Raw genomic sequence first — 24,364 nt, forward strand, 5'->3', positions numbered from 1 at the left:
TGAATAGCTCTATTGATGTGTTAAAATTCAGATAGACATACAGATTTATATAATATATAAAACAAAATTAATTATGAAAGATGAAGATAAAATAATATTATTAAAGATATAATACTCCTAAGTGTAAAAATCACATCACAGCTTGGCTTTATGGAAAATTAATAAGGATCATTTGAATAAAAATTCTCATTTGATTTCAGAAGTTTAACCAGGCAATTTGATACCCACCTGTGATCTCCATATTGAGGAAACAGAGTTAATAGTGAGACCCCACTTTTACTGGAAAGTGTTATGCTAAGGACAAATATGTTCATCAGAGGCGCATATATATATATATATATATATATATATATATATATATATATATATATATATATACTGTTTATCTTGGGCATATAAGAGCAGAAAAATGGTAAATGTGTGAGATAATATAAAAATACACAAAATAACAAGCCAGAACACATATCAAATGTCATGATGGTCAACAAACAATAATGGTTTTGGCAATATTTTAATGTACAACTCTTTGACATATGATTTGCAAATCCACTCATGTTACAGATAGAGTCTAACTACTTGGATTTTATTATATTATTGATGGCTATAAATAACATTGGATTCATTACTAATCATCCACTGTTTATGGAAGAATTTGTACATTCGTAGCCATCCTGTAGCATGAATAGAATAGAGGAACATCTTTGCAGTCCATCATCTCAATAATTCATTGTTACTACAATATTGTTCCTACAAAGACTAGCATTTACTGCGTGAGCTCTGGCATCTTGCGTTAAACTCTAGTAATAAACATATATCCAAGAATTTGTCTTTGGGGTCTAAGGATACCATGACAGATGAGACAGAAACAAAGTGAAGAAGGCAAGCAGAGTGAAGTACTGAGACATAAGGAGTGAGTACTGTTGGAAGGAGTAGCCAGGCATTATGGTAGGTGGTCTACCATAGGAGGTAAATACACTTGATAAAACAAAATTTTAGCTAAGTCCCAAAATGTATTCATCCAGTCTAACATAACCATATGTGTGTTGGTCTGGATAGGTGGCATAATCGTTAAGAGCACGCATTGTTCTTGTAGAGTTACTGAGTTCATTTTCCAGCATCTAGGTCAGTTGTCTCATAACTACCTGTAACTCCAGCTCTGGCTGCCTCCTTCTGGACTCCACTGGCACCTTCGCTCACCATCCACATACCTCCCCTTCCCTCCAGTTACACAACATGAACATACCTCCCCTTCCCTCCACGTTACACAATGAAAAAGTAAATAAATATCTTCTACAAAAGGAAGTGAGAGAAACCCAGGCCATAAGCCAATCTCAGTGCTTAGAACATTGATTGCCATGAAGCTACATCTGACTTTTTTCATGAACAAAATTGCTTGTCACTAAAGTATCAATACTTATGTTGTCAAATTGTATAGGGTCAAGTTGAACAAGGTAGTTAAAAATTTCCAGCCAAAAGGCTCAAATCTAATATTGAATTACAGTCATAAAAATAATGGATTATTAAGTAATAATTGTTGGAGTCTATGAGGAGGAGTCTCCATAACCTCAATGGCCAGAATGTATTATTTAGGGAAAAAAAAAACTTATTAATCTAGGAAGTTACAATCAATGATTGATTATAATAAATTACTTAAAGAATTATTACTCATTCAGCATCAAAGCTAAATATGTGATGAACTACTTTCCAAGATAATAGGTGTAATTTTTAAAAAGATTTGACTTAGGCTTCAAATTTTCTTTTCATGTACGTAGGTTTTCATCTGTACATACTCCTAAGTCACCACTTGTAAGTGCTGTACAGATAGATTGACTGTGGCAGTTCTATAGATAAGACATGAACATTTTGTTAGCCAGAGAGCTTCTCCTTGGAGTTTCAACGTTTTTATTTATGTCAACGTCTATGTCAGAGAGACCATAATTGTATTTCCAAAATTGGACTGGAAATTGAATAAAACACATCGTTCTATTTCCAAGTGTCTCTTACATTTACCACAACAGAGGTAACCCCTATAAGGTTTATTTTATCATGAAATTGGTGAAATAAAATATTGAATAATTAGTAATACAATAATCAAATTGACAGTCATATATCCCCATGGCCAGAAATTCTTCCATTTCTAATGTGCATGAAATCCACAGGTTGTCCTTTTGATGTTCTCAGTTTAAATGTTGTGGAGAAAACTTGCTAGTTTGCCATCCTCTGTTTACTTCTTTAAAGAATGAATGCAGCTGTTGTTAATTTACCAGTATGGCCTATCAGGCCTATAATTACTAGTATTGTGGCAGTATAACTAGCTAGCAATCATTCAAACACAGACACTTGTTATATTTTAAAATAGCCTTAAAATAGTTAACCTGGGGCAGTGCAGACATTAATCCCCTAAACTACTTCCCATAGTGGGGCAGGTAGGGGATCCCTGCCTCAATCCCATGCAATCTGCTTCTAATAATGTCCATCAAGCTACGTCCCATCCATACTCCCAAATACTTGCTAATGTTCTTCATCTGGGCCAAATCCTGAACCACCACAGCCATGTGCTTCTCTTCCATCTAACCCATGGTGGCCTTCTTCTCCTCTGGTCTCCCTTCTTCCTCCTCTCTCTTCCCAATATTCTCTCTGTCTCGTCAAGCCCAGGAACCTTAGCCATGCCTATCTCATTTGCCCTGCCTAGTGATGGACTTTCATTGGGCACAAGGTGGGTCACAGAGACAGCAAGCAGTATATTAGCATCAAAATACATCAGACCATCCTCCAACATGCAGTGAACAGTTTTCATTTAGTATTCCTTTGATATCATTTACAAAATAAAGTAAGTTGCATAAAATTTCTGTGGAAACTACTGAATGACTTGTAATTTAAGGCAACTGGTTTTTAAATCAAATTTCCATCTTGTTTCATTCAATATAAAACTGTAGCCAAATCACCATCCTACTAACTAAAAACCAGGAGCAGAAAAAAGTAATGTACTGTTTTTATTATGTTTCTTTTAGACACTGATTGAAACATCACCTCTTCAAGAATCCCGAATACTTATTCAAGAATAAGTATTATTCTTATTCTGTAGCATCATGGAATTAAAAATTTGCTAAATATAAAGCCTCCTGGGGGCCTTGTATAGAATGCAGATTGGCTTTATACTTCATTCTTAACCATTATGTTCTGAAATTTCTAAGACTACTATTTCATTGTTAGGGTGTCCCTGTGGTCTACTTTCGCTACTGTTTAGCTAATAAGAACAAATAAAATAGTTTAGGGACAATTATAGCTATCAAAATCCATGTGTATTTTCATTATGTACTCCCTTATAAAGAATAGATCAAAATGACTTTCTCTCAAATTAGAATTAGTTAATATCTATGCATTTAAGATAATCTTCCCTTTTTCATTTATAGAGTGGTATATAATGTCTATAAAATTACAACTTCTCTCCCACATATAAAGAGTTGGGATAAGAAGTAGATTATTTCAACATGCCACTCTTTCCATTTCTAAAATTAGAACACTCTGTCCTCAGCTTTGAGATACTAAATATAGAGAAAATTTCCTATTGCTTCCAATAGCAATTTGAAATTATGAACTAATAGTAATTTACAGATGGGTGAAAGGTGTGAAATCACAGAGTAATTATACCAAGAAATGTATTTGAAAATGCTCCCCCCAAGGAATATTGGGATTAAATTCTGTCCTCCTTTCTCATTGCAGTAGTATTTTCCTTTGTGACTTACTGACTTGTAGAAGTAGTCATTGTAGCTCAAGGGGTTTAAATTCATCAAAATCATGTTGAGTGCCTATTTGTGGTAGCTCTTGTTCTGGTCATGAAATTAAAGATCGGAAGAAAATAACTCTCTAAATAACTTGTTGGGAAAACGAAGTTGTATAATGTGCAATTGAGTGAAAAACATATATAAAGTATACATCAAAGTGCTTAGTACCTATGTAATAAACAATCCTTCTTGAATGTTCTAAAACTGTTTTCCACAACTTAGTTCCTATAGGACTGTGTTCCAGGATGGATATGGAGTATGAATCTCAAGCTCCTCAAAGACTCATTTGGTGAGGGCCTTGTACAACTTGTGGCATTATTGAGAGTCAATTTAATTATTATAGTATAAATTTCATCAATGGGTTGAATTGATGAGTTCATATATGAATGGCCTAGGTGCAGGTAAGGTCCAGTTGAAAGAAATTGTCACTTACAAGGTGCAACTTCTCCTGAGAATCTTCTGTTTCTGTGTCATTTTGTATTGTATATTGAGTTCTGAATTTCTACCACATTCTACCTGCCAGCGTGGGTCCTGAACCCAGGAACTATACCCTTTGAAACCCGGTCTCCAAATAAGTCATTCCTTCTTCAGCTCTTCCTGGGGTATTTAGTCACAGCAAATAACGGATTACTAACACATTCCTGTAGAATAAGTAGTGGTGAAATAACCCTAAAATAGTCCAAGACCTACACTGATGTGGAAACAAGGACTTAGACTTATATTAAGGTTATGCAGTAAGGCAAGAAGAGAAATTCAAATAAGAAAGTAAGGAATAAGTTCACAGATGTCATGATTTCTCATTTAGAAAATCTTTTTTCTCTGCAAACACATTAGTCCTGGGTAAATTTTAAAAATATTTGGGCAATATTAAAGAAGGCTTCTGTACATTAAGAAAAACTTCTTGGATTTAATAAATGGCTATCATTTCTATATATATTATATATGTCAATACATATATAGGTATAAACCTGATCATAATTATAAAAGATCTCTATGAGGAAAACTACAACGCTCATGCCACCAGGTCTCCCCCTCCAGGGGACATGGTCAAATGTGAGGCACCAGAGTACGTGTGAAAATCATATCACACTCTCCACTCAACTGTGGAGAATATTCTGACCATTGGCTAGATCTGGGTAGGGGTTTAAAGTTTACCGCCTGTATTGTCCTTGGCTGATGCCTTAGTTTGAGCGGGACCCCTGGGCCCAAATCTGCCTATCATAATGTTCTACTTGTAGGTTTCTAGGACCCTCTGTATCCTTTTATTTTGCTATTCTCCCATGCTTCTCTCATCTAGAGTCCCAATAGGATGTCCTCCCCTCTGTCCCAGTTTCCTGGTAAGTGAAGGCTTTCATGGGACATGCCCCTTGGGCGAGTGTGCAGATATAAGGTGGCACTCAGAGGAAGGACAGCAGGTTACCAAGAAGAGACTTGATACCCTATGAGCATATACAGGGGGAGGTAATCCCCCTCAGGAACAGTTATAGGGGAGGGGAATAAGGGGGAAATGGGAGGGAGGGAAGAATGGGAGGATACAAGGGATGGGATAACCATTGAGATGTAACATATTTTATTAAAAACAAAAAACAAAAAAACAAAAACGCTCATGCCAGAAGTAAGGAAGTAGACGAATGCCAACGTAGTCCATTCTCCTGCTGGGAGGTCCTCCTATCACCCACAGGTCAGTTCTTCTCAGTTCAGTGTGATCCTAGGTGTCATGTTATATTGTTGATATGAAAAAACTAATTCTAAAGTTTAGTTCAAAATGGGAATAATATATATTAGCAGGAACAAAATTGAATAGGAAATTCTGATTCTGCCTGATGTCAACCTTATCTGTCCATCTCCAATAACAGAAGAGTGTATTGTTGAAGGAAGAGACAATCAGATGTTTAGAACAGAATAGAAAAACTGAAAATAGAATCACTTAAATACATTCATATCATCTTTGACTAAAATTCTAAACTAGCATAGTGTGGAAAGGGTAAAGCTTTCAACAAATGGTCCTCCAACCCCACTACATGTAGATTAAAGCAAACAAAGATGTCAAGACATAAGCATGCCCGTCACAAATCTTAACTTCATATTCGTTTTGGGCCTCACTGTTAAATAGGAAACTCTGAGGTTTGGACTATCATAAAGTAAACATTCAGATAACCTTGCTATTGTCAATGACTTTTTTGATACAGCATCTAAGATAAAAATCTGAGAAAGAAATTATTGAGAATCTGCACTTTGCCAGCATTGGAAATTTTTGCTTGGCAAAGACTTAAATTTTTAAAGAAATACACAGTGGACACATTTAATAAAGATCTGTTACTCCAAACTATACTATAATTTCTTTAAAAAACTCACAACACAAAGAAACTAAAGTAACAAGGAGGACCCTAGGGAGAATGCTTAATTCTCATTCAGTAGGACAGATAGAATAGATACCAGAAGCAGTTGAAGAGAAGGAATAGGAAGGGAGCCTACCATAGCGGTCCTCTGAAAGACTCAACCAAGCTGGAGATCCAAGAAGATGTTGAGACACACAACCAAACTCCGGGATGGAGCATAGGGAGTCTTATGGAAGAGTTGGGGAATAGAAGGACCTGGAGGAGTCAGGAGCCCCACAAGGAGACCAATGGAGCCAACAAACCTGGGCAGAGGAGTGGGCTGCTGCAGAGACTGATGCACCAACTAGGACAATGCATGGTGTTGACCTAGATCCTTGCTTCATATGTAGTAGATAGGCAACACAGTCTCCTTGTGGGTACCATGAAGTGGGGAGTAGGAATTACTTCTAACATAGATTCTGGCACCTACACATTGATAAGTTTCCACTGATGGGAAGGCCTTGCCAGGCCACAGAGGAAGAGGATACAGGCAGTCCAGATGAGACTTGATAGGCTGAGGTCAGATATTAGGGGAGGAGGGCTCCCCTTTCTGAAGACTAGTGGATGGAGGGAGAGGCTATGAAGGAGGGAGGTTGAGATCTGGAGGCAACAAGAGAGGAGGCTACAATCAGGATATACAGCAAACAATTTAAAAATAAAAAATATATATAAAAATAAAATTTAAAAATTCCATTATAGAAAAGTATTAATGCAGGCAGGCATGTACAAAGACAAAGCAAAACAAAACAAAACAAAACAAAAAACAGTGAAGAGCAAAACAAAAGAAAAAATGTTAATTGGCCCAAAGTCCTTGCTACAGATCTGCTTAAGGAGAGGTACTGCTGGCAGAGGGAGAAAAGAAATGACACTTGTCATCGTATGCCATCAGGGGAAAGAAGATGAGTGCAAACTAACACCAGCCCACTTATTGATCCAGTATCTCAGTCTGTTCAGTATCTTCAATCAGTTATGTTATAAACAACATATTTTCCAGTATTAGATTCCGGAAAATCCCAGATCAAGGTGCTTGGTTAGTTTTTTTTTTTTTTTTTTTTTTTTTTTTAATGAAATCATGTTTTTCTGGTGCTTAGATGATGCCTTTTCCCCACATCTTCCTATGTAGAAGGTGCTTGCTTTATATTTATCTCTCTACTTACCCTTTTATTTACTTATTTATTTATTTCAGTGAGGACTGATCCAATCCCTCAGGTTGACAATGACCTTCTCCTTCTAGTCCTTTATCACGTAATTACATCCCCCAAACTCTTCTTTCTGACATTGCGATTTGATTCCAACTTCTTATTGCAGAGTCACATTCAGGTTATATAATGCCAAAAGACAAAATGCAGAATGCTAACAGCAAGAAATACTGACACGATGCAGAACAGCAGCAAGACTCATTTATTTTTCATATAAGGTAATTTGGTAGTTTCATATAAACTCATGAAGAAACTTTAGTTTTCATAATTTTGACTTGGGATGATTGGATCTGGGTAGCTGCTTCTATGTTGGGCAGTTCTAGATTAAACATATTCTATCTCAGAGTGTGACTATTATTTTTTTGTGTGACCAGTCTTTTTCTGAGAATGTTATCTGCAGTAGACTAATTAATTTAATCTTCAAAGTACTCATGTGATATTATTATCAACCCCACTTGAAGTTAAATAGAGAGAGAATGATATGTTAAGGGACTTCTTCAATACCACCCACCATGAGAATGCTGAAAGGAAGTCTCATTCAAGCGGTCAGTTATATTACCAGGCCGCTATACTTCTCTTGATGCCAAGGGTGAAAAGCTACTGCTATGTAAAGATACAAAATATAAACAGAAGCAAAGCAAGGTAGGCATGATGGCTCACTCCTTTAATCCTAGCACTCTGGAGGCAGAGGAAAGAGGATCTCTGTGAGTTTAAGACCAGCCTGGTCAACAAAGTGAATCCAAGACAGCCAAGGCCATTACACAGAGAAAACCCATCTGGAAAACAAACTAAGGGGGGAAAATCAGACAAGGATGATGTTATTTGTAAGTTAATAGACTGATCAGGGTTGTCTGTTAAGTGTCACCTGCATTTTGTATAGTCAGACTGACCACTTAAACTTTGGCACATATACGTATGAGGGGTACACTCACTTGATTGCCTTCTGTCTTGCTGAAGCCTCCAGCCCTGCGATGTATTTTAACAGAGTTCCTCAAAACATTTTGATTCAATATTTATCCTTCATAGTTTTTAAAGTAATATTTATAGTTTTATTCTTAAATATTAAAATAAAATATCCTTAGGCTAAAATTTATATGTATTGAATGATATTAAGGAACTGATAGCCTATTTGCATGTCATTAGCCTAAAACCATGGGGGAATGCTTAATGTCTTAGAGTTAAACTGTTCATTTTTTTCTTCTAAATGAATGCAACAAAGAAGATATTACATGAACCTTATTCTAGTTGCTTCACATATAATAAATTTAGGATAGAAAATATCCTTAAATAATCAAACACACTGTTCTACTGTCAACAAAGTCAGTAATAGATAATTATTTTAAAAATAATTTATATTTCATTAATGTCTGTTAAAATGTAATGCTAATTTCCAAAAGCCACATTTTAACACGGCAAATTTTTATAATTATTAATTCATAAAGCTAAGAGTACCCAACTGAATGTGAAACAAATATGCATTTATTTAATTCCTAAATGAAATAAACTATATTATCCACTATCAATATTAAATGTATATTTTAAATATTCATTTGCAGAAATTATATAGAAATATTAATTTCAGAATATATAATAAATTTCAACTATAGTTTTACTAATGTTCTATAACATAATGAGTCATAGGGACTAGAATGAAATAAAATGAAAAAGATACAAATTAACTCTTAGAGTAGGAAGTGTCTGGAGAGAAGACTCAGTGGTTCAGAACTTATTTTCTTTTGAGGCTCTCTTTTCAGAGGACCTGGGTTCAGGTCCTAGCATCTAAGTTCAGCTTACAACCCTTGGTAAATCCACTTTCAGGGGATCGTTTTCCTCTTCTCACATGTGTGAGCTCCTGAATGCACATGGAACACACAACTCCACTCAGGAACATATACATACACTTAAAAATATGTATCCAAACCAAACAACATCATTTGTAGATTCAGCAGATGGCGCAGGAGACATAGGTTCTCATGATGGATGCTGATGACCTGTTTTGGATTCCTGAGACCTACCTGATGGAAGGAGAGAGCCAAATGCATTTACAACAGCAGCAAAAATGTATTCTCTTTAGACAGTTCGCCAAAAACTGGAAAGTATATTTATAATTTGTAAAATTACAAATCACGTCCAAGCATAGGAAATAATTGTGCAACACTTTAAAAATACATTAGTAAAAAGAAACACTCACACAAGAAGACCATCAAGGTTGGCAGATCTGGACCCAGGGGTCCTGCCCAAACTGCTGTCACCAACCAAGGACAATACATGCTGTAATCCTAGACCCCCTGTTCTGATCTAGCCAATGGACAGCTCATTCTCCCTGGTTGTGGGGAGAGCAGGGATTGCCTCTGACATAAACGCTGGTGCCCCCTAGTTGACCACTTCCCTTTGCTTGGGATGCCTGGTGGCACTCAGAGGAAGGGTAAGCAGGCTATTTGGATGAGACCTGATAGGCTGTGACCATATGGTGGGTGAGGAGGTCCCTTTTGTCACAGACCTAGGGGAGGGGGAACAGGGTAAAAGAGGCTGGGAGGGGGAAATGGGAAGATACAAGGAAGGGATAACAATGGAACATAATCTGAATAAATTATTTAAATAAACAAATAAATATCCATACTGGGAAAATAAAACACTCGGCATAACGGCTGGTGAGATGCAGCTAAAGTGCTTGCAGCCAAACCTGAGGACCTGAGTTGGATCCCCAAATCTCACATCCTGATAACAGATTATTAAATTTCAAAAGTTCTCTGACCTCCACAGAGCATGTCTGTCCCAACGTGAAATATATTTTATACAAAATATAACTAAAAATTTTAAAGTAAAAAAAATGAGAAAATGAAGCCAAAATTGCTTTCTTCTTCTTAGCAATGTTCCATTCTAAGAAAGAAAAGAGGCATTATGGTGAAATATAATAAAAGGCTTGAATTCATATGCCTACAATGATGTCAAGTAAATGCATAAGTCATATGCCTCAGTCACAAGAAAGTCTTTCTTTATAGTGATCATTGTCTGAGTTTCCTCAAGAAAAGAAGCAGTATTTTTTGTTTTTTGTTTTTTACTTTTTTTTTCTGTGCTGAACACTGACAGCCCTGATAGATGATCTATTAAATATTATGATATGCTCATGACATGCGAATATTCCAGTGTCACTTCTACTTCTATTGGTAGTTAAGTTTTGGAGATAGAATGGAGAAAAATACATGCTATATCACATGTTCTCTCTTTTCTCCTCTCTCTCTCTCTCTCTCTCTCTCTCTCTCTCTCTCTCTCTCTCTCTCTCTCTCTCTCTCTCTCTCTCACACACACACACACACACACACACACACACACGGCGCGCGCGCGCACACACGTGCACACACTGCCACATGATGACTACTCTAATATTGATCTAGACCCCTGACCTAATTTAGTCTTTCTGTTAAGCTAATTTAATATACTATAAAAGGTGATGAAGTGCTCACAGATTCATAATCAGAATGGCTATAATATCACCTGTGGATTTGTTATTATAAAATATTATTTAACATTAATGCATCTTTACTTAACATCCTATAAGTCTGATATTGGTGTACTTAGAGCTCTCTTCTGGTTTCCTATTGTTAGTATAGACTGCTCAGTCACTTACGTTTAATGTATGGATCTTTGCAGGCTTAAGTATTTTAATTGTGTTTTGGACTCTTATATTCAGCCTATTACTGTAATAATTACATCCTGTTATTTACACTTTTCATGTAAAAAAATTATTTTGTTTTCTTTTGTATTTTCTCTTCTACCCTTCTACACTGATTTGTATTATTTCTCGCCTTTATTTCTCTTCAAGGGATACTTGTTTTTAAATATCAAACCTCCTCACTAATTATCTACCCATCCTTTAGTGGTGGTTTAGTAGCTATCACAGGGATAGAAAATGTACTCTGAACTCAGTCCAGTGTGATAGTTACATTAACCACCTAGACAATGGCTGGATTTGTTAAATGGCAACGGTGTAATCTCACTGGCTATGTTACACAGTTTGGCTTTTATATAACTTAATCTCCCACAGAAGAGATATCATTACTTCCCTCAACCAATTTTACCTTGCTTTCACCCATACATCTTAATTTTAATGTTATATTATTTTTCTTTGAAGTTTTTTGTAATAATTTCATATATATGAGTACAAACTATTCTTTATCATATCCATGTCTAACTCTCCCTGTGCCCTACTTTCAAATTTGTGTCCTTTGTTTCTAGGATTTTTAAAGTTTCATACATGTGTGTATGCATGTATACGTGTGTCCCTGTGTGTGTGCATGTGTGTGCACACACCTGTGTGTGCATGTGCATGAGCATGCATGTGTGCACATGCGCATGTATGTGTGAATCCTTATGAGTTCAATCAGTGTGCCTACAGACCCATTTGTTCATGTTTGCAGGGCTGACCACTTGGGCATGGACAAAACCTATTAGGATACTATTTCGGGAGAACACTAATTCTCCCTTTCTGAGCTTTATAAAAACAATCTGTAGCTATTCTTATTGCCAACAAAATTTCATAAAGTAGTTTTATTTCACTTTCATATTCAAGGTACTTCTGTTTTCTAAGAGGATTTTAGATGTAAGGATTTTCTATTGGCCAAATATATTTTATGCTCACCTGGCTTCTTTCGTTCCTTTTAGGAAAAGGCTGCTCACATTCTCTTACTGATATTTTCTTTCTTATTTGGCCACTTTATGTCTTGATTTTTATTAATATTCTTCTTTCAACACTTTGATGCTAAAAAGCAGGTTTTTGTTGGCGTTTTTTCTAGTTTGAGTTTTTTAAATTTCTGCATGTATCCTTTTATTCTGGAAGAATTTATGTCTTGTTTTTTGGTTATTAGTTTTTCTCTTATTTGTCACCTTTGCTTTTAAGAATCCAATTTTGCACTGGTTGGATCTCTTCATTCTTTTTCTTTTGATCCTTTTGTCTTTTTCTATGTTTATCTCCCCATGCCTTGTTCAGAACAGGATTTTTATGGTCCAGTCTCCCAGTTAATCAATTATATATTTATATACTTTATATAGTCGGTTTTGAGATATATGAAGCTTAATGTCGTGCATTTTCTCTTCTAGAGTTTTGTTTAGGTTTTGACAAATTTCTATTTCCTGAGAGTTCGTATTCTTGCTTATATACTTGGTGATCATAGTTGTTGGCAGGTATACACGTGCTAACTGTTTTATTAGATTATAGATTTATTAGATTTTTTCATTTTTTATAATTTATTTATTTATTTATTTTTGGTTTCATACTTCTTTTTGTTGGTTTTTGTTTTTCTTTTTTAATATATTTTATTAATTTATTCATATTACATCTAAATTGTTATCCAATCCCTTATATCCTCCCATTGCTGCCTCCCTCCCATTTTTCCTTTACTCCCCTCCCCTATGATTGTTCCTGAGGGGGATCACCTCCCACTGTATATGCTCATAGGGTATCAAGTCTCTTCTTGGTAGCCTGCTGTCCTTCCTCCGAGTGCCACCAGGCCTCCCCATCCAAGGAACATGGTCAAATATGAGGCACCAGGGTTCGTGTGAAAATCAGACCCCACTTTCCACTCAACTGTGGAGAATGTCCTATCCATTGGCTAGATATGGGTAGGGATGCACATTTCTTTTATTATTTATATTTTTGTTAGCATTCTAGATGTACTAATCAAAAGAAAGACATTATATGTGAAAATTTTTCAATCTAATGTGTGGTTGACAAATAAAAATGTAAGAACTGAATATGTACCAGACCTTTAAGGGCGAGCTAATACCGATATTCTTCAAGCTACTCCAAAAGATAGAAATGGATGGAAAATTACCAAATTCATTCTATGAGGCCATAGTCACAGTGATACCTAAACCTCACAAAGACTCAACAAAGAAAGAGAATTTCATACCAATTTCTCTTATGAACATCGATGCAAAAATACTAAATAAAATACTGGCAAAACGAATACAAGAACACATCAAAGATATCATTCATCATGACCAAGTAGACTTCATTCTAGGCATGTAGGGATGGTTTAATATATGGAAATCCATCAATGTAATCCACCATATAAACAAACTAAAGAGAAAAAAACCACATGATCATCTTCTTAGATGCAGAGAAAGCATTTGATAAAATCCAACATCCATTCATGTTTAAAGTTTTAGAGAGATTGAGGATACAAGGCACTTTCCTCAACATAATAAAGGCTATATACAGCAAGCCAATAGCGAAAATCAAAGTAAATGGTGAGATACTCAAGGAAATTCCCCTAAAATCGGGAACAAGGCAAGGCTGCCCACTCTCTCCATATCTCTGCAATATAGTACTCGAAGTTCTAGCCAAAGCAATAAGACAACAAAAGGAGATCAACGATATCCAAATGGGAAAGGAGGAAGTCAAATTATCCCTATTTGCAGATGATATGATAGTGTACATAAGTGACCATCAAAATTCCACCAGAGACCTCCTATAGCTGATAAACACCTTCAGCAAATTGGCTGGATACAAAATTAACTCAAAAAAGTCTGTAGCCTTCCTATACACAAATGACAAGCTTGCAGAGGAAGAAATTAGGAAACCACACCCTTCACGTTAGCCAAGCAATATAAAATATTTCGGAGTTACTGTAACTAAGCAAGTGAAGGACCTGTTTGAAAAAAATTTCAAAACTCTGAAGAAAGAGATTGAAGATGACAAGAGAAGATGGAATGATCTTCCTTGCTCATGGATCGGGAGAATTAACATAGTAAAAATGGCCATCCTACCAAAACCAATCTACAGATTCAATGCAATCCCTATCAAAATACCTAAACAATTTTTAAAGACATTGAAAGTTTAATTCTGAACTTCATATGGAAAAACAACAAACCCAGAATAGCTAAAACAATCTTGTACAATAAAAGGTGCTCCGGAGGAATCTCCATACCTGATCTCAAACTGTACTATAAAGCAATAGTAATTAAAACAGCATGGTACTGGCACAGCAACAGGCTGGTTGATCAGTGGAATCGAATCGAAGACCCAGATATGAATCCACACACATATGGTCACTTAACTTTTGACAAAGAAGCCAAATGCATTCAATGGAAAAAGGATAGCATCTTCAACAAATGGTGCTCGTCTAACTGGATGTCTATGTTAAAAAATGCAACTGGACCCATATTTGTCACCTTGCACAAAACTCAAATCCAAGTGGATTAAAGACTTCAACATACACCAGAGACACTAAGTCACTTAGAAGAAAAAGTGGGGAGGAGCCTGGAACATATTGGCACAGGAGACGACTTCCTGAACAGAACACCAGCAGCCCAGACCTTAATGTCAATAATTAAAACATGGGACCTCATGAGGCTGAGAAGCTTCTGTAAGGCAGGAGACACTGTCAAGAGAACAGAGTGACAGCCTACAGACTGGGAAAAGAACTTTACCAACCCTACATCTGACAAAGGTCTAATATCCAAAATATATAAAGAACTCAGAAAATTAAACACCACCAAACCAAATAACCCAATTCAGAAATGGGGCTTGGAACTAAACAGAGAATTCTCAACAGAGGAATATCAAATGGCTGAGAAACACTTAAAGAAATGCTCAACCTCCTTAGTCATCAGGGAAATACAAATCGAAACAACTCTGAGATTCCATCTTACACCCATCAGAATGGCTAAGATCAAAAACTCAAGTGACACCACATGCTGGCGAGGATGTGGGGAGAGAGGAACACTCCTTCATTGCTGGTGGGAATGCAAACTAGTACAGCCACTTTGGAAATCTATCTAGTGCTATCTCAGAAAAATGGGAATAGGCCTTCCTCAAGACCCAGCTATTCCACTCCTTAGAATATACCCAGAAGACGCTCCAGCGCACAACAAGAAAATTTGCTCAACCATGTTCATAGCAGCCTTATTCATAATAGCCAGAACATGGAAACAGCCTAAGTGTCCATCAGTAGAAGAATGGATAAAGAAACTGTGGTACATATACACTATGGAATACTACTCAGCTATTAAAAACAATGAATTCCAAAAATTTGTGGATAAATGGATTGAGCTAGAAATGATCATAATGAGTGAGTTAACCCAGAAGCAGAAAGACTCAAATGGTATATACTCACTTATATCTGCATACTAGCCCAAGGGGCATGTCTCTCGAAAGCCTTCACTTACCAGGAAACTGGGACAGAGGGGAAGGCATCCTATTGGGACTCTAAATGAGAGACGCATGGGAGAATAGCAAAGTAGAAGGATCCAGAGGGTCCTAGAAACCTGCAAGTAGAACATTATGATAGGCAGATTGGGGCCCAGGGTTCCTGCTCAAACTAAGGCACCAGCCAAGGACAATACAGGAGGTAAACTTTAAACCCCTACCCAGATCTAGCCAATGGGCAGAACATTCTCCACAGTTGAGTGGAGAGTGGAATATGACTTTCACATGTACTCTGGTGCCTCATATTTGACCATGTCCCCTGGAGGGGGAAATCTGGTGGCACTCAGAGGAAGGACAGCAGGTTACCAAGAAGAGACTTGATACCCTATGAGCATATACAGGGGGAGGTAATCCCCCTCAGGAACAGTCATAGGGGAGGGGAATAAGAGGAAAATGGGAGGGAGGGAAGAATGGGAGGATACAAGGGATGGGATAACCAAGGAGATGTAACAAGAATAAATTAATTAAAAAAAAAAAAAGCCAATCAGACAGGAACACTGATGCTGAGGACGGGTGCAGAGATGCATCTGAAACAGAGGATACTAGCTACTTAGAGAGAACCCTGCCAACTAGCTATGGATTTTGATCAATTTTTGAAAGGGTGGAGAGCCATAGTAGGGTCCTACACAGGAGAGTGAGATGACCACGGTACAAATGCAAATATTTTCTTCTGATACATGAATGCTGGGGGATAAACAGATTCAGGAGGAAAGGCTCCCGTGGTTCAGCTGTGAAATTACATAGCAGGGACTCATGGTTTTATACAGTTGCAAGATACATTTTTCCCCCAGGGGATGTATAGAAGATAAATAAATGGGCATAAGTGAACAGACACTGACCACCTAGCCTAGGAGGAGGAAGAAGGTGAGGAAGAATTCATTTTGATTATCAACTATAGACACCTTTAGTTACATAAGCAAGAGATAGTGTGGCAGTGCCTGGGAACAAAGCTCAGAGGCAGAGTGCTTGCCTAGCATGTGTAAGGGTCTGGGTTCAAGCCTCAACAACGCCAGAAAGAGGCCGAATGGCAGCAGCAAGTATGGGAATGAAACTCAAAGGAGAGGTCTGAGGCAGCTATGTGAAGGCATCACATGCAGGGCCAGCCTGTGACCTGTAACATCACAAGAGGGCCTTGTGCTTCACTAAGACCTGGGCTTGGTTCAATATCATGGTAACAATTTTGAATAAGGGACCTCACAGTCCTTTGCTTCTTACAGCTATAAATTTCCCTCTACACAGAGATTTCGCTGCATCCCTTAAGTTCTGGCATGGTGTGCCTTCATTGTCATCAAATTAAAAGTATTTTTTCATTAAAAAAAAAAAGAACTGAATATGTGCATTTCAGTACATGGTTCAGTAAACTCAGGTGGAATTGGCTCTCTTTGCTTTGCTACTTGGAGTGGAGGCTTCCTTAACCCAGCTGTATGCCCAGTGATCAGCCATCCTGCGCGGCTCCCTTGCTATTGTAGAGGTTCTGTTTGGAACTTTGGTTTTCTCTCTGTGCAACTTAGCAATTGTGTTCATTCTCCGTGCTTTTTCTGCTCTCTGTTATTGGGATTCTGCATTCCCAAATAGTATTGCTCTTGTTCTACAAGATCATCCAGATCATTTTGCTGTGTTTACTGAACCATGTCTCTCAAAGTTTTCTCAGCCTTTCTCCTTGTACTAAGATAGGGCAGACATATTTAGAGAATAGGTGTCTGACCCCTAGACTATGAACTCTACATTGTGGCTTTCTCTCTAGAGCTTGGCACCTCTGAGCCTTAGCTGTTTGTTTCAATGGCTCTCCTGGGCCTCTCAAGCTATTCTGGCATAGTTGGAAGCAGATGTAAAGAGATTAGATTAACAGATCCCGTGACTGTTATATGCCAGGTTAGTGTTGGATTCTGGTAGCTCTGTGGTAATTTGCTTCTTTACGCATGAACTGTTTTCCCACTCAAGGAAAAAAGCATTTCACTGACTGACATGAAAAATCAACACATGGGCACCTACATTGGTAAGCAATTATGCTAGATGTGTGCAAATTATACTGTGAGAGCTCAAATGAGGAACATCTAGCACGGCTGAGAGTTGGGAGTAGGAAAGGTGAATCAGAAATGCTTCCAAGATGTTCTCCTCAGATTCTAAGAAGCCCTTTCAGATATTGGGAGTAGTCAGTCATCATTCATTTAATAAGGTGCAACTCTGTCATATTTATGTGGAACATGCAATTCTCATTGCTAATTAAAGTGCTAATTATGAGTCGAAACATTAAAAACGTGTTTGAGGATGTAAAATTTAATTTAAAATTTTAATCATCACAATTGATTTCTCCATAGGTGTTCAAAGCAATGAACATCCCACAGATCAGAAGCCCTTCACTGCCTCCCCCAGAACAGATGCCGGAAGCTTACTCGGCAAAAATTGCGCTTTTTGGTGCCGGGCCTGCGAGTATAAGCTGCGCTTCCTTTTTGGCTCGTTTAGGCTATTCCAACATCACCATATTTGAAAAACAAGAATATGTTGGGGGTTTAAGGTAATTCCTACGTTGATTTGGTGTTTTAAATGTCAAAAATAATGAGGTGAAGCAATCCTGGGTGTGGACATATTGTAGTCATGGACACAGCTCAGGCTCACATGCGATCTTAAAAGTTCTTTTCCCAAAGGCTCAAACTCTCATGATGTCGTTCCCTTGATTATTTGAAGCTGCACTTAAGCAAGATTGGTATATGAATTTTTCTGTCTTTTTCTGAAGTTGGAGATCTCAGGAAAAGTTCGTGATCATAGAAACAAAACACAGGAAATATTTCATCCCCGAAAATCTTTTGTACAGAAATATATGAAGAAAACTCCTCTCCATAGAACACTGATTGGAGAATTCATGGTTTTCTCTATATAAAGCATACTGGGGTTTTTTTTTGTTTGTTTGTTTTGTTTTGTTTTTTTTGTTTTGTTTTTGTTTTTGTTTTTTTACTTTAAAATATATATATATATATTTATATATTATTAATTTGTTCATATTACATCTCAATTGTTATCCCATACTGTGCTGCCCATGTATGTCCAATTTCCAATCATATTAAATTTATGTTTATTACCACTTTTCTCAAATGTTCACTTTTCAGGGTATACTTTATAGTGTTTTTACAATTAGTATCTTTTCAATGCTTATTTAATGAGTCTGTATTATTATTATTGTGAACTAAAATTCAATTACATAATTATTTTATTCCTATGTAGCGCTATACAGTTTGTATCAATAACATTCAGATGCTGAGGTCAATGTTAAATAAGGAGCTTGCTTTACTTAAATAGGTCTGCAGAAGAGACATGTATTATGTATTATGTTTCTATAATTAGTATTTAAGCTTTCGGTAGCTACTTAACTATTCAGTATACAACTACTTTATCAGCTTTGAAAATCAGAAAATAAGTTTAGTTTTTTGACAGGTTTAGGATACTTTTTGTGTTTCCTTGAAATATAAAATGGGCAATAAATACATAAACTTTAATATTTATCAGATAATTTTATGATAGCCAGAGATGACTGGAAATTATCAAAGTTCCGTTTCCTTGATATGAACTGTAGTGTATGGATCATATATAACCACTGACTGGGTACTTTATCATACTATTTGATTCATTAAACAAAACTACTTGACTCTCCAAACAAAAGCCTCACTAAGCCACCACTTAGGAAAGCACAAGCCTATATCATACTGATGGTGAAGAAATAGTCATTTTTTTGTATTGGCTATTTATAAACATTGAGGAGGCCTCATTGTTTATCTTTTTTAGGAAAATTTTTTCTTTATTGTTCTGTGAGGATGCTGGCTATCTTTTTACTGCCATTTCACCCCAGCTTTATAAATTAGGAAAAGCATAATGCACTAGCAACATATGTATAAACATTGTAGGTTCTTTTCTCAATTATACACATCAATGAATATGTGAGTTAATTTTAAAAGTATGAGCATAATTGTTGTGTACTCTGATAGATGAGGGAAAGCCTTTTTGCCCTTTAATTGCATTTTTGCAAGAAGCCGAAAATGGAAGCAGCCTTGTCTGCGAATTATTATGGGTTGCCAATTTTAGTACATGATTATGGTTCCTAGCATCTCTGTATTTAGTTTTCATTCAAATGGGGAGTAATTTATATAAATTAGCACGAAATGTTTGTTTTTGATATATTTGAACATTTTTAGTGGGAAAGACTGTCTTTATGACTAAACATGCTTTTTTCCTGTTGTTTTGAAATTTTGTTTTCTTCTCTTTCCTTTGTGTCTTTCTGATCCCTTAGCACAGTACCCAGTGTTGAGCCCGTTCTTCAGGGTCCAAGCATTCTGTGTCACTGGTGGAAGATTAGGAAAAGCAATACAGAGAGCTACTGAGAATGGCAATGCCAAAACGTCTCTGAGAATTTATTTTCTCACTCTCAGATGCCTCTCAGTCTCTTGAAATATCAATCTAAGTGTTCTAATCTGAAAGGCATTAGATTAATTTTCACTTCAGCATCTTTGTTTCCCCTTTGCGTTTACACAGATTGTTTTATCTGTTAAGAATGATCACAACAACCACTTTTAAAAGAGGTCACATGACACAGTGAAATATATCCAGGATAGAATTCCTATTGTATTCAAAATAATCAGTTGGTTACTCTGAATTCTGCAGTAGATACATTAAATTATCATTAATTTTACATTTGTCTAGCCAAGTCTTCTCTAAAAGGAAAAACAACTTTTAAAAGAGATTATTCTGTGTCAGAGTTTAAAAAGAGTGGTTCCAGGACATAATAGTGCACCTTCTAAACCAGGCAATTGTTAGGTAGATGCAGGAAGATCAAGAGTTCACTCATTTTCAGCTGTATAGTTGGTTAACTGCCAGCCTAACACATATGAGACCATGTCTGAACATATACAATTAATGATGGAAGACAGTAGTAAGTATACATGTACAAATTTTCTTCTTGGTTTTTAAATTTTATTTAAAATAATCACTATGTATATGATATTTTATAAAGTAGTATACTCAGGGAAATACTCGTCTCTGTTTTAGCTATTTCAAATGTTACTATGATACACAAACACACACACACACACACACACACACACACCTGTGTGATTTATTTCATGTTGATTGGCAATGTAACCATTTCTAGGTGGAATGCTTATAGCAGTAAAAACTACCACATGTAAAACAATGCAAATTTAAGGACCAAGACTTGTACAATCATGAACTTAAGCAATGTTTTGACATGAGATGTGTGCTATAAAATAAATTGAAAGTAGTTGTTATTAATATGCGTAAGTATAGAAGAAAGGCAATTTTTCATGTTTCTTTCTCCCATCTTACTGTAGTTAAGGATTTATGGTCACCACAAACAAGCATTTTTTTTTGAAACTTCAAATTGTTAAAAAAACACAAGAGGGGCAAAAACTTAATGTTTTTCTAAGCATGCCTTTAATCTTAGTGCTCAGGAGGCAGAGGCTGGTGGATCGCTGTAAATTTGAGGCCAGCCTGCTCTGCAAAGTGAGTCCAGGACAGCCAAGGCTACACAAAAACCCTATTAAAAAAAAAAAAAAAAAAAAAAAAAAAAAAAAAAAAAAAAAAAAAAAAAAAAAAACCAAACCAACACAAAACAAACAAACAAACAAACAAAAAAACTGAGAAGTACATATTTATATCCAATTTATCTTTTGGCCTTTTACTGTCACCAGGCTTTATGCCATTTATTCCATTTGTTTCAAATAGACAAGTACAATTATTTAAAATTGTATATTGTATAAGAATTCTCCTTGTTTCCTGAGCACCAGATTCTCACATTCACACCCTGGTCATTTTGTTTATTAAGCTTCGCCATGCCAGTGTGGCTGCTTCATCTGAGTTTAGCATCCATCATGAAAATGTGCAAATCCATTGTATGTAACTTAAATTGTGCCGGTTGAATGAGCACTTTTGAAAAGTCCTTTTGTATGTCCATTTGCAATGTCCACTATCTTTCATGTCTTCTAATAGCTGCCAAGTGGTAGTCTTGGCTCCCTTCCTCATCTTGCCAGAAACATTTCTTCTGGTTTCTTCAACATGTGACTGTTCCATGACTCCTAAATCTAAGAAATGAGTCCAGTCCCTCTCAGGGTGTCATTCATGACTGGATAGTTGTAGATATATTGCACTTCCTTCCCACCTCGTTCGTTCAGCATTTCCTAGAACACCTATGCTATGCTGATGATTAAGGTACAAAGAAGTTCCCAAGTGATCTAGGTAGAATGCTTTTTCTCAATAGGTTTACAACCTATATGTGCACAGTCAGAAAATGGAGCAGGTTAAATATACATTCTGTCAGTAGACAAGAAACGAAGAAGAGCACATTGATGAAACAGGACCTCACTGGCATTTTTCCTTGCAGAAAATCAACTTTAATATAATTCTCATCTCATACAGGGAGTGATCCTATGCAATTTGTTTCCTTATTATATCCTTTAGGTTCTCTTACCTCAGTTTGCACAAATTCAACATTCATGCTCAATATATATAACATTGATGTTTACAGAATAGGGAATTAAAAGAAAAATTTCATTCTAAAACTAGAATAAGGACAGAAAAAGTAATGATATAATAAAAATCAAAACTGAAAGGGACTAGAGATTAGAAAAACAAAAAAACTACAGTGTTGTTTAATTACAACGATAAAGAAAAATATTTAAACTTTTAGTTAGACTAGAAAAAAGAAAAATAGAATTCAAAAAACAAAACCATGATTGTAAAACATGTGGCATCTGGTACCAAAGAAATAAAAAGGCTTAAAATAATTAATTATATACTAAAATTAAATGATCTAGAGTAAATTATTGAATTCCTGTAAATGTAAATCCTGCAAAAATTAAAATCACAAGAAAACAGAAAAATGAATTGGCCAATAAATAGTACAGAAATAGAATCATTAAGACAATCATCCCAAGTGTCTGATGTCTTCTGTGCTGAAGTTTTTTCAAAATTATTTTCAGTTCAAACTCTTATAAAAATCTTTTTGGTGTCAATATTTCTTCATTAAATGCATTATATGAGGCAAAATTTAACTTCACATCAAAACTTTGCCAACATAAGAACAAAAATATCTCTGATAACTGTGGCTGTAAGGTGGTCAATAAATTGCTAACTCCAATTGCACTTATAAAGACCCTTCACCCGTTACTCTCTTCCTATCCCATGATCCCCACCCAGAGGTTTAACCTGAGCCTCCAGGGTCTCATATCAGTGGCAAACAGGTATACTTCAGACTCTTTCCCTGAATGTGTCTTTGTATCCTTCTTTCCTTCTCTTGTCTTATTCCTCATTCTTACCATGAGAGCTAATTAACAAAATCAGTAGCGTTTTAGAGAACAAGAGAAAAACATAAAAAGCAGACAATTTTCTGTAGATTAGCAACAAATCATCTAAAGGGTATATAAAAATATGGTCAGATTATAAAAGTACAGAAATACATATAAATAATAGAAATGCATAGAAATGAAATAACTCTGCAAGTAAAATTATAAAATATTGATGAAAGAAACTGAAGAGAACAGGATAAAATGAAGATATTCCTGATTCATCAATTGGAAGAATAACATAAAAATATTCATGCTCCTGAAAGAAGATAATATCATCTCTATAAAATCCTAATGGACTTCAAAAATAGAAAATATTCTAAAATTTATTGCTGAAGCACAGAAAACCCTGAATCAACCAAATACTTCTAAGCTAAAAGATCAAACTTGCCCCAACATGAAACAAAATGCAAAGCACCCATAACTGAAAAGCAATATATGGGCTCAGAAAAAAAATCACAATTTTGTAACTCAGAAATAAACCCACATGTTTTTAACTGACAGTCTTTAAAAGGAACATCAAGAAAACAATTGTGCCGTAGTGTGGAAAGGGTAGTCTTTTTAATACACAGTAGTGGATAAATTGGGTATCTACATGAAAAATAGTAAGAGCCAATTTCTAGTCCTTAAAAATGATTTTAAATGGATTATTAAATCCAAAAAGCTATGAAACTTTTAAAACATTGAAAAAATGGTCTGACATTTGCCTGGTCATTGTTTCTTGAATATGACTGTGAAGCAAGACACAGGAACCTAAAGTAAAAATGCAATGAAAAGGTTTAGGCAAGGCAAATAAGAGAATCAGCTATTTTAAAGGATAACCCACAAAGTTGGAGAAAGTACTTACAATATATGTTCACTAAGGAGTCAGTGTTTATAAAAAATAATGCACTCAATAGCAGGAAGTAAAATTGTGTTGTGTGTCTCAGGAGAACTTCTAAATGTGTATTAGGTGAATTGAGTGTGTCATCAACCCAAATGCGAGAAATTCGAACTATTTGAATGATCATTAGCAAAATAAATAAAAAATGCTGAAACATATATTGGCATGTATATGTGAATATTTACATTTTAGATCTTGCATGCAGTGAATTGCTACTTACTGAGATTTTAATATCTGAAAGCATCGGATTAAAAAGTAAATCAACTATATAACTTGAAGAATTGGAATTGCTTTTGACTAATTTTATATTGCTTTTTTAAAACTATTGACTGTATTTTTATATTAGTTTCTGAATTAGGTTTAACACATTGGAAAACTTACTGTGTCAGGGAAAATGTTTCTGCCTTTCTACTTGGTTACATGAAATGTAAATATTCATAGGAGCTTATTTGTCCTTTTAATGTTGATCAACAAGAGGGCATTGGGCCTTTTTTTCTAGATTGGTAAATTTCACTCTAATTTTCTCTTTTCCTGATTTTCCTTTTTTTGTGTTGTTGTTATCGT

The 24,364-nt window shown here is 35.8% G+C and overlaps 1 protein-coding gene across 1 annotated transcript in view; it reads left to right on the forward strand.

Annotated features, from left to right (window-relative positions):
* The window catches only part of Dpyd (dihydropyrimidine dehydrogenase), an 877,326-nt gene that overhangs the window by 224,712 nt on the left and 628,250 nt on the right, over nt 1-24,364 (forward strand). Inside the window, 1 exon segment of the mRNA XM_051165995.1 lies at nt 17,890-18,086. Coding sequence (XP_051021952.1) covers nt 17,890-18,086 — 197 coding nt within the window.

The sequence above is a fragment of the Acomys russatus genome, chromosome 23, assembly GCF_903995435.1.
Source record: "Acomys russatus chromosome 23, mAcoRus1.1, whole genome shotgun sequence".
In the NCBI taxonomy this organism is placed as follows: Eukaryota; Metazoa; Chordata; class Mammalia; order Rodentia; family Muridae; genus Acomys; species Acomys russatus.